The sequence below is a fragment of the Aulonocara stuartgranti genome, assembly GCF_965226115.1.
Source record: "Aulonocara stuartgranti genome assembly, chromosome: 9".
Taxonomy (NCBI): domain Eukaryota; kingdom Metazoa; phylum Chordata; class Actinopteri; order Cichliformes; family Cichlidae; genus Aulonocara; species Aulonocara stuartgranti.
Window position 1 is genome coordinate 22783866 of NC_138960.1, and position 12511 is coordinate 22796376.

General features: G+C 39.9%; 1 protein-coding gene across 11 annotated transcripts in view; it reads right to left on the minus strand.

The window, feature by feature from the left end:
* Window positions 1-12511, minus strand: part of malrd1 (MAM and LDL receptor class A domain containing 1) — a 99233-nt gene that overhangs the window by 17081 nt on the left and 69641 nt on the right. For all 11 annotated transcript variants that reach the window (XM_082546905.1, XM_082546912.1, XM_082546909.1 and 8 more), the window contains 2 exons: window positions 8297-8454; window positions 770-950 (listed from right to left, as the gene is read on the minus strand). In XM_082546905.1, the coding sequence (XP_082403031.1) occupies window positions 770-950; window positions 8297-8454 (339 nt within the window). The remainder of the gene's footprint in view (window positions 1-769; window positions 951-8296; window positions 8455-12511) is intronic.

Genomic DNA, 12511 nt, shown 5'->3' on the forward strand with positions numbered 1-12511 from the left:
TTCCTATCTCCTCTGCTCACCTACGATAGTGCCTGCAGTGCGTTATTTATCATTTACCTTTGCTGGCTGCAATTCACAGTTAATTAGTAAATTACTTGTAAACTATACCATTGAAAACTGCAGATGCAGATACATGTACATAAATAATATGTGATATAAATACGCTGTCCAGCCCAACTAGATTTAACTAAGTAAAAAAAAGTAAGAGCCATTGATGACATACCCAAATCACTTCTCCAGGTCGCTTGTTTTAAGCTAAATGCTAACAGCAACATGCAATTTAAACATGCTAGAATTTGCTGGTTATCAGTCATTTTCCATATATCTGCCAAAAGCATCTTTAAAAAAAAAAATTGCACGTTCATAATTGTACGCAGGCATTTAATTGACATAACTAATTTTTACATCACTACAACTTTTACATTTTTATTAAAGTCCACAAATGCTTTGATGCTGGTTCAACCCATTTTAAATTAGTGTTCAAAAGCGTTATATAATCAATAGCTTTTTAAAAATGTACATTTAAAAATGACATGTAATCATAATAATATTGAACAAACAATCGTTTGGAGCAAAACCATCAGTGACAAAATGAGCAGTAATAGAAATGCTAGTAATATTGTCATTAATCTCCCCAGGTGTATGAAACATGGGCTTATAGTGACCCAATTTCACCTGAAATTTGCCTTCATAGTGCTTTCATAATTATTTTATTGTAGTCCAGTCTATATGCAAAACTTGTTGTGTACTGTTTGTGCATGCTACCTACTTGGGGCACAGTCTATGTACTCCAGGTCATCTAAGGCCGCTCCACCGCTCACGTCCTTTAGGCGCACCACCTCAAATATGACTTCAAAGTTCCTGAGCTTCCTCAGGGGGATCTCTGCTCGGTTCCACTTATTGCCCTGATGTCCCGTTTGATTCCACACCTCCTTTAAATTATTCTCCATCTGTGGAGAAGAGCAGCGATGAACAAAAAGAGGCTCATGTGGTAGCATTTCACATACTATGGTGCTGCAGTCTCATTTCAAAGAGCTACAGCAGTCATTACTGTCAGAAATTTTTTTTCAAGCTTTAAGCCTCATGTCGAGAGTGAAGAACTTCTTGGTCAAAACGTGCTGAATCAGATATGTGGACAGAGTGCTGCTGCTGAGAAAAAGGGAATGGCATCTAAGAGAAGTCATTAAACTCTCATTAGCATTAGCATAACATTGTAGTAACAATTCCCCCGCCTTGAGACCTGCGGCTCACATTTAAACCCTGCTTTCTGAGTACAGTAATAGATTTCTCTCATGTCACATATGGAACATATTAAAAGACAAACTGACGTGTATTCCTCTGTAAGCCCACTATGCCTTTTCCCATGGTACTTGCCAGGCACTAAATCATGACTAATACAGCTTGGAAACAGCAAATTTGACTTTGGGTTTAGTGGACGTGCCTTTTGACGAGCCGGCATCTCATCGCTGGTTTTTATTGTCATGTCAAAAGCATCAATGGGACTTTTATAAAGCTCTCTCACTTCATATTAAAATACTTTGGGCATAAGAGTAACAGGATCTAGCGAGGTGATGGTGAAGGTAGTAGAAAATGCAATGGAATTTTAACAATAGTGTAGTTCAGATAAGATAAAACAGAACCGTACTCTACATATACCGATTTTAAAAAGTAATGCTGAATGTTAGATGAAGTGGATTAAAGAAAAAACAAAACTCGAGAAACTAAAGAATAAATATATCAAGACAAAAAGTATCAACAAGAGTACAATGTCAAAGTAAAGTCTTCAAATTGTTGTTGCATGCTCCGGTCAAGCCAACAAAGACAAATAAAGTAACTAAGTATAATTAAAGATGAGTAAAAAAAAAAATCCTGAGAAATTAAAACTCGGCATGAATGTTTGGGATTATTTAAAGATTTCTCACCTAGATTATGTAATAAAAAGATAGCACTACCTGAAGTCTTTGGGCTCATTAACTGTGGGGACGATGGTCCTGTGATGGTTAAGAAAGAAGTGTGATCCGTGTTCAGCCTGAAAAAATGTTTACTTAAATAGAAGCGGTGGTGCATAAAACACTGTGTTTTGCTACTGTATACAATGTTGTACTTATGACAGATGATCCACGTCAGTAAAGTACTGCAGATCATTTCCTGAATTTGTTCATCTAATGTGATCCTCGTCTTTGCTCAAACACGAAACCCTTAAAGCTGAAAACCTTCCCATAAAATATCTGCATCTGTATGTCGCTTGTGGAAGATTTTCTTTTTATTTGAGTATTTCATTTGAGGATGAATGGTTACATTGTTGCTCCTTGTTTAGCCAAAGGGGATGAAACAAATCCCTGACTGCATGTCTAACCAGCCCCACTCGATTTTAGCTGAAACCTTTTCTGTTTTCAATAACGGGACCAGAATGAAGCAAAACAGACTGCTTAGCAGAACGCTTCTGTGGGCTAGCAAGACAAAAATGACATGCTTGGTTTATCAGAAATGTTTTCAAACTGTGTAACGTCATCAGGGATGTGGTATAAGTGTTTAGGTTGGCAACAGCGTGTCTGAATAACTCGCCCATCTACAATAAATAGCAGCACATGGCCACTTTTAAAACTTTTTTATTGAAAGAATGTGGAACCGCTTGGAGTTGGTGTAGCTGAAGAGTCTCTGATGGGGTTAGATCTGCAAAAGCATTGAGCCAAGAATAAGAATGAAGTGTAAGAAATGGCAGCTAATTGTTGGCAAACTGAGCCAGTATGGATCAAGACTGACTTTGTACAACTTTTAAGAAAAATACCCAAACATCTATAAGGTACTGAGCAAAACTTATACAGCAGCACTTCTCCAGACCTTCCGAAGGTCTTTCAAAGTTTCTCTTTTTCTTTGATCTACTTTTTTACTCCTTTTCTGTCCAGTCCTTGAACCTCCCCAAGGTCATGGTGAAGAGAGAGCTAAGTGTAAAAGCGAAGCTCTCAATTTACCGGTCGATCTACATCCCTACCCTCACCTATGGTAGTGACCGAAAGAACGAGATCGTGGATAAAAGCGGCAGAAATGAGCTTCCTCCGAAGGGTGGCTGGACTCTCCCTCAGAGATAGGGTGAGAAGTTCAGCCATCTGGGAGGGGCTCAGAGTAGAGCCGCTGCTCCTTCACATCAAAAGGAGCCAGCTGAGGTTGGAAAGGCCTTGGTGTTCCCCTGGAGAAGCTGGAGGAGGTGGCTGGGGAGAGGGAGGTCTGGGCTTCTCTGCTTAGGCTGCTGCCCCCACGACCCGGCCCCGGATAAACGGAAGAAGATGGATGGATGGATGTTTTTTATTTGTTTGTTGAGCCACTTAACACTGACCTGATGAATCATTTAAAGGGATGAACCAGTATTATGTATATACAACTTAGCAAAGAACCAATTTTTGGTATTTTAGGCACTTTGTTACAGCAACCATGAAAACATATAATTAGTTTTCTTTATTTTTCAGCTAAATCTTTGAAAAATACCAAAAATAAGCCAGTTTGGAATAGATAAAATTGTATTTTTCACCAACAAGATGAATCCAGAAGAGCTGTTAGTCATTGGCTATATTAGGACACACTACACACCATGAAGAATACAGTCCTTGAATAAATGGTTCCCATTTTCCTAGAAAAATTTATATATATCTATATCTCTATATATGTATCTATCTACCTCTCTATCTCTCTATGTATATATATGTATATATAAAGCCTTTTGCATAGTATTGTATATTCTGCTTTGTTCTGCCTCTAGGATATCAGTTATAGTTGCAACTCAATCTTAGGTTCAGGTCAGTACGGAGAAGAGCATTAATGGGGGTGCATATAGATTTAACTACCTATTCTGCAGAAGCTCATGAGTCTGATATTAATACTGCTGTAGCTCTAATAATTTACGACGGCTTCCTCGTCCTCTGCTCTTTGTAAAGGTGATGGGAAAACTGCAGGTCTATAGCGTCACATAATTATTCAGTTTTAAGGGCAGTGCTGCAGTGGGGAATGAGTCGCAGGAGTGTGAAATAAACACCACCCCTGACAAAACAAAGCAGCAAACATGCTGCACTTGAGGTGGCAATATGTGACCAGAGGCTCGACTGCAGTGAAAGGAAACCTGGTGTAATATACTCAAACGCAGAGGACAAGCAATGTCACTTTCTACTCTGCGGTTGGAAAGCCTATTAAAATGCACCCTTGGGTGAGGCTTGCACAGACTGTCTTCTCTCTTTATGCCAGTGAAGCCCTGGCTTGAAATAATCTTGTTACTGTGAGAGTAGAGCGTACATTAATAGGCAGCGTCGCAGCAGGACTTATCCAGATTTATGCCACGGAGTAAAGGCCCAATCCATAAAAGCAGCCAGAGAGCGAGTGACGAGCGTGCGTTACAGGCATACGTAGCTCACATTTGATGCCTGGGTGGCATATCAGTCGAGGCATTTATTCGATCAATTTGAAGCTTCATTTCCTGAGCTTGCAGACAAGGCAGCGCAAGCCGCCAATTCGGTTTGCTCAAAGTGAAGAGAGGATATACATTTGCATAATTTCTTTTTATTATCCCTCAGTAAAAGTCAGGATGCAAGAAACAGAAGAAAGAAACAAAGTTGTGCTCGCAACAAAAAGCTTCTTTTATTGAAACTGTGAAATCCTTGACGTCTTAACCGTATACTGAATGTTCCACAAAACTAAAATCCAATTTGTATTCATGGCTTTTTCATTTTATGAAACTGCTGGCAGCTGTTTTCTGTCAACTTACCTTTTAGTCAAATCACAAGTTTTTTTTCTTTACACTCAGTCTTTCCTTACTTAAAAAAATATTTCCATGTTTCACCAGGGACAGATTTGCATATTGTTTCCGTGACGAGAAACACGCACAAATGATTAGCCTCGTCATGCTATATTTTACTCGAGCAGAACGTCCTCTCTGTGGCTGACCGGCAGATGTTTGGCTCACCATAATCGCAGGCTGCATCTGAACCCACAACACCATATATAACTATATTAATGAGCAAACAGCTAGCTATGTAGTAATTTTGCTGTCATCGTTATGGTAGGCTGACTCAAAGTGCATCAGTCAGTAAGGCAAACAAACAGCCTATTATGAAAAATACACGGCAGGGAAAGTAAAATATTTCTTCCATGAAAAGAGGACGAGTTCATCTCTCCAAGATGAAACTTTTATACTGCTGAGACAGCCAAGGAAATGGGGTATAACGAAAAATACGAATTACATTATTTTCCTTTGTTAGCATAGTCCCATTTCTGTTTTAATTCTGTTCCAGACTTTTTTTCACCAAACTTTAATTGCCCCATCTCATCCCTGACCCCTCAAAAAGTTGCAAATGTTTAAACTTTAAAGTTGCACAAGGCAAAAATTAAGAAAAAAAGGCCCGACTTTGTAAACAGGGGACTCTCCTTCTGTAGTTTCTATCTCCCTCTAAGCCCCGCCCACTAGGAAGTGGCTAAGGTCAGTGTTACCACCGGTAGCACGAGGCAATACCTGGACCCTACATAGGTTGCACAGCTAGGCCAACTCCTCCAGGACTGCACATCAACATGTGTCATTGCCAAAAGGTTTTTTGTATTTCCCAGTTCAGTCTGAGAAGCATGGAGACAAGCGGTTACTACAGGTCTGTATAGGCCAATTAGAGGGACTGTTATCTGCTTCATTGTGCAAGAAAGAACAGGATGAGCACTGCTAAAGCTATAGAATGACCTCCACCAGGCCACTGGTGTGATTGCCTTTGACCAAACAATGAGAAACAGAGGTGCACACAGACCTTTACACCCTAACTGCAATTAGATATCAGGATAAAATGCTTGAGCAACTCTGGGACATTATATATTTCAGTCCTTCCGATACTGCCAGGTTGCACCTCCGACTGTCCAGGAGATCAGTGATGCCCTGGTCCTATCTCGGAGGAGATCCTCTAGGACATCATCCATCATCTCATAGGAGAATGCATGTATACATACATACATAAATGGATGTAGACACATTAGAAGGAGTGTTGCTGGAAGTTTGAAGATTGGCAGGTCCATTAATGCTACTTAACTCACTCTTACACCCCATCTTTATTCAGTTTGCTCTGCTGCTGAGGACAGACACTTCATTAGTGTGATGACTAATGACTAAAAGAAGCAGTTCACACGGCTGGTGATATAAATAGAGCCGCCTGTTGAGCCCCTTGTGAACTTCATGGGATGGGGGGAGGCTTGCCATGTAAATACAATCCCCTCCCTTTCACTCTTATTATCATAAGCTTTTTTGTTGTTCAGTCACCCTTTAAAGATGCATAGTATACACTATATTTACACTGTGATGCTTGCAGAGACTGTGAGCGTGTTTGTGTGTTTTTATTGCCCTGCCTGTGCAAATGTGTGTGCATGCTAGTATTTATGTAGCTGCAACATCCGGACTATAAAAGTGCTCTAATGTTGTAAATTATAGCACAAACCAATAATCTGTAAGTGCTTATGTCTTTGAACCCTCTAGGTCATACATGTACTTATCATCATTTATGTGTCATAGGAAGCTATAGCCACATAACACTTGAGGCATTTTGGTTTTATCTGCCTGTCTCTCTCCCTCACACACACAGAGACACCCACCAACACACAAACACACACAGAGGGCCTCTGAACTCTCCACCCACTACGTCTGTGTCTCTAAGTGTAAATGAGTCCAGCACCTCATTTTAAAGCACAGAGCTGACCTTCTTTAAAAGGCCAAATTTTACATTTTCAACCCATATGTGAAAGAGGGTGCACATTTAAAAATAGTCCACATGCATTTATCATCTCCTGCCTCTCGGAGAGCCTCATAATCAATCCAACAGCCGGCTGGATGACTGGGGGACTGGGCAAATCCCATCATGATAGCAGTATCCAGTCTACAGCAGGCTTTAATGTTCAATCAATAGCAAAGACTATTTATCTAATGATTGAGACAAAAACAGCATCAGTAAGTGTAACGTGTCCATCCAAGCATGTGATCAGTGAATGAGTAACATAACGAGGTTGTTTTTTTTGTTAATGTGCAGCCACAATCATTCAATGTGTTTTAGTTTTTGTTCACAAATGAAGAACAATGAAACAAACAGCAAGGGATAAAAGTAGGTTTTTAAAATTACCATTAGAAAGAACTATATAGAAACAACAGGCACACATACACAATATACACAAATTTCACCACATTCCCATAGGGTCTTAGCAGTGTTTTTTATTTTCTAAAGACACCTCAAATGTGTTTGTATGTTTTTAATTTTTATAATTAAAAGTTAAAGTAGCAGAAACATGTCAGAGACAGGCATAAGCCACAGTTTGCTTTTCTTCTGTTTCTCTCTTCATGTTTCTTGTGTTTTGTTTTTCCCGTTGCTGATGTTGTTTACCCCTGCCTGAGTTTTTAATTGTTTCCTCTACGTGTTTCCTCTGCGTATGTATTCCAGTATTGTGCCATTTTTTTGGCAGTCATTTCCTGTTTTATTTGTGTAATCACTTTCCCTGTGCGTATTAGGGTGTTTTATTCCTCTTTCTGGTGCTCTTGCGATTGCCTGCTCTTGTTCCTTATTACCCTGCTCTCTGGAGTGTGTAATTTTTTTCAGGGCTTCGTAGTTGCTCTGGTTCAGTTATTGCTCCCATTAGATGGCTTTTCTCTTTGGATGTTTTGTTTGGTTGGGTATTTTTTTTTATTTTTTTTTTGCTTTGCTTTCTTTCTTTCAGCTTCCTACCAAAATCTGTCTGCCATGTGTGTTTGAATGTGGATCCTCCTTGAAATGAACTTGAACAGCCTTTTATTTTGCATGAGCAATGATATGTAAATGTTTGAAAAAGGAGGTACTACAAATAAATAACTAAATACATTTATATTAGCATTTTTGTTGCAGATGGCATAAAAAGTTCCTGAAGTGCCACACATGCAGAAAAATGATCTGCTACACCTTCCTGCAGAGGAATGAATCTTGTCAAGCACAGCAGCAGCACCTTCTGCTTGAGTCATACCTGATAAAGTGAAATAAAGTTTAGAGTAAATAGACTAGAGGATGGAGGCCAAACCCACCAGAGTTTATATGGCAGAAAAGTCCAAATAGAAATTTTAATCCCTCAGAATCAGCCATGTGTACAGAAACTTGATGGGTAAGAAGAACTGCAAGCTGCCAAAGAGAGAATCTTCCCAGATGCTCAGAACCAACTACAACCTCCCTCTATAGATCAAACACCTCCTGTCTTTTTTACAAATACAGACACCACGATACAGCTGCACTAATTTGATGTCATTTCTGTCTATATGCAGATGCATTACCTTGATCAGAAGCCGGATGCTTCCCGAGGCCTTGTGGGAAATGTAGTACCAGAAGGAGAGCTTGCAGATGGTGCTAGACTCTTTCCACACAGAGCTTCTAATATGAGCTTTATCGCCTTTCAGTCCCACTGGTGTTGCTTCCAAATAGACAAAATGCCCTAAAGGGAGAGAAATGAGGGAAAGTGATGAAGGAGAAAGACACTGAGCCAGCAAGTGAGCACAGAGGTTGAAAACTATCTCTGCACTGGTGGCTCTGACAAATCACATGAAGGTCACAAAACGTGTTGGGGGAAGGAGGGCCAAGAGTTACGGGGTAATCTCTGACACATCTTCTAATGTCTCACTGCCTTTGGCACAGGGGAGCACTCAAACTTTTTCAGCCAAGTAGAGAAAGGAGAAAGTAGGAAAATGAATGAATGAGAAATAAAGAAAGTGTATCTTCTTTGCACTCAGCATTAGCGACATTAATAATAATAATCTTACATCGGGCTTTTTTGTAGTCTATGGCTTTTGTATCGCTGTTACTGAATATTTTAAACACACTTAAAGTTTAGATATAATTCTTCTGATTTTCATGGAATCAAACTCAATTTTTTATGGTCTACATTTTTCAGCAGAATATTAAGATTCAGTCGACCACCAGTCGGTTTTAAGTTGGCTTTTCAAGAAATGATGCAGCATGTAATCTGGTGTTCCCACAGCTAGATCAGAACTGTATTAAGACTTTCACTGTGAAGCACTTAGTGGGAATGTAATATATTTCTCACCACAGTTTGCAATAAACATGAATGCCTCTGCAAGACATCCTCATTTTTGGTGTTTTTGCAGATAACAAAGTAATGGGAGAAGAAGCCACACCAGGGTATTCTTCTTCTCCTCCTCCTCCTCCTCCTCGTCCTCTGTAACAAACTCCCTTTTCTCTGCTCTGTTGTTGTCTGGTTACGGCTGTTATTGCTGACTGACTTCTTTATTAGAACATTATTTGTCTGGCTGCACAGTAAACTGACTCAGAAAAAGCTTTTTGTTTTGTTTCTTCACAGAAAAGCTGTTTAGCAAGTGTTTCCTGTAGTATTTACCCACACTTGCTGTGACTGTTATTCTGTTTGGCAAGGTTTGAAATGATTTATTAAAGCAAACGATATGTCTCTGAGCTCATCACTCCCTGCACATATCTTACACATAGAAATTGGAGAGTGATGGGAAAAGTTGCCCCCAGAGCTTGCAGGAGGATGCTGGCGATGCAGGACAGGAGCGCTGACATGCCAAAGAGAGGGAGATGGGAAATCGGCAGATGTTAAATCCTAATTTGAGGGTGTGTTTGGTAAATGACATGAGGAAAGTGCGGCATGTTACGTGTGCATGACACAGCACGCACAGGGGTCAGCCAGCAAGCTAGCAGACTTAGCTTCAACAGCAGCTCGTGTCACATTTGAAATCTTTTGCACATCCTTAAGAGCAAATGGGTGTGGACATGAGACCTCTGACGGGAGTGTCCTGCAGTCACTGTAATGTTTGCAGCACATCTTTTGGGTTAAGTTTGTTTGGGGATGTGACCTCCATGCAGGGACGTGCAGAGGGGGGGGCTAGAGGGGCTTGAGCACCCGCCCCTTTCCTGATGAGTGCCCAAAGTGCCCTTTTGTTGAGGCAACTTTTAAAAATTTTTTATTTATTTTTTTATGTGTGTGTGCGTGCGGAGTCCTGTCTGTGCCCCTCAACAATAATATTTAACTATTAATCACAGTTTTGCTAAATAAAAGGATCTGGCTTGCATCAGTCACATGCTCACATTTAACCAATGATCGCCCTCGACGGCAGAACACGCTGGTTACGAGCCGGGAACGAGCTCACAAAGAGCACGCGCATTTTTTGCGGTCCGGAGCTGTAGGAGAAACACAAGTTAACTCAGAGACACAGACTGATGCGACAAAACCAGTAAGTAGGTGTACAGCGCACACTGTAGTGTGTAGCACACAGGAGTATTAGCTTATTACGTACACGTTGGTAAGTTGTCTTGTTGCAACTGACGAACTGAAACAAACGAGCGTGCTGTGTGTGCAACAGCGCGACAAACATTACCTGTCCTTTTATTAACTGCACAAGTAGTGCTGGTCATAGCTGCTGGCTACCTGTGTAAGGCTGTCATGGGTCTGTAGCTCTGTCACCGTTTTAGGGAACATATTTAGTTTTAAAGTATTTAGAACATATTTAGTTTTAAAGTAAGTTTCTGGGCATTTCCTGCCTTTCTGGAGGGATTATATTTCACTAAAAAACGATCTAATATTCATGTCCACATAATAATTATTATAATTATAATATATTAAAAAACACGCTGTATTTTAAAGAACATACATTAAGAAGCAGATTATATTAGATTTATATTTTAAATAAGACAAAAGTTGGATTTTACAGCAGTAAAATGATTGTATCTCTACAGTTTAAACATGTAATAAGCTTTGCCCCTGCACAGGGTGGATAGTGAAACAAATGGAATCATCATAAATACATTATTTCATATTTATTACTTCCCCCTCCTCATTGCTTTATTATTGTAGCTCTAGTAATGAATAATAATGTAAGGATTCTGGATCAGCACCATGATGCCCATAGTATATACAGTATTCTGAAGAAGGTCTAAAGTGTTACTGTGTGTGCATGTGTGTGTTTTATTTAGCTGGATTTAAAAAAAATATTACTCATGATATAACATTGTGCAGACATGGCTGGTAAGGACATGAGGAGGAAACAGTAGGCGCTGTATGAGGCTACTAAAGGCAGGGCTATAACATTTTTCTGTCATCATTTTATTATAGATTAAGTGCAAGAGTTGTTAGGTGTGGATAATTAGATTATAGTTTATTGCAATAGCAAGTTGTGCCTTGTTCTCAGATGGACAGCAAGTGGAGAGTGATATATGAAATGATGGGAAGGAAGGAAGAAGAGAAGCAAAGAGTGATTCACAGGCAGAGCCGAGTTTATGTCACAGTTTTTTGTTGCCTTATGGTTCCAAGCGCTGTCACCAATCTTTGCATTTTGTTATTATCTCATGACACTTGTTTAATCAGCTACCATCTCTCCTGTGGACTTTTTAATGTCTACAGTCTCAGATCAACACAGCCCCGCCCTTCCCATATTAGATTCTTGATGAATGTGTGTTGTTGTTATTCAGCCTGGTTCAATGTGCCCCTTTTTAACTTTGAGCACCCGCCCCTTTAAACCTCTCTGCACGTCCCTGCCTCCATGGATCAGTCAGGGCACACAAACGCTCGATAAGATCAGGGTCTGGAAAGTTTGCAGGCCGGGTCAAGGTATCTGCCTTTTTGTTGCATTCCTTGAGCTGTTTTACTTTTTGTGGAGGCTGGAAAGGCTGCAGCCATCCTGGGGATCCCTTCCCTGCACACAATCTGACTTTTAAAAATAGTTTCTAAATGCAAGTTCACATCGAGCAGGCGTCTTGGACTTCTTAGTAAAGGAAGGTTTGTGTGCAAGATTTGCTATGCATTATCCTTTTAATAAAAAAAAGATGCTGTCAGAAGCTCTGCATTTTTTTATTTTATTTAGCAGTGTTTCACCAGATGCTCTTCATGAAGTAACCCCAAGGGGATTTGGACCTCTGGATTCAAAAAAGAAATCTTTTGCTTCCCAAGCGAGTGTGCTAACTAATGATTAGAACAAAATAAAAAGATCTCCTGCTTTGCTGTCCATTTCTTATCTGATCAGTTAGCTTCACCTGAGGGTTATAATGGGAACATTGGGAAGCACGGAGGTGATGGCTATGCAACAAATGACAGCTAATTTAAACTCAAATGGCATAATTGCATTGCTAATTGCTAAACAAATTAGATAACAATGAAATGGCATATTAAAAAACAAAATCATGTGCATTTGTTTCTTATTGCAATCATCTGAGGCTCTAAGTGGACCAGTATGGTATGTGGAAAAACATCAGCATCTGTCCAGTTTTGATTGGGGAATAATATTAGCCATGTTTGCTGGGTTGCCACGAGGTGCTGGTTTGGATCAGTATCAAAGTAGGAGATACATGCAGGAGACTGCATAATAAAAATTAGCTTAAGTGATAAGTAATTTATGTGTATTGCTTTTTTGGCATGCACAGAGTAAAGTGGAATTTTAGCCTTGAATAAATCACCTGGTGCGCTTTCACATGCTGAGAAGAAACTCATTGATTTTGTCTCTAAAGTTACAAAAGCGTGAATT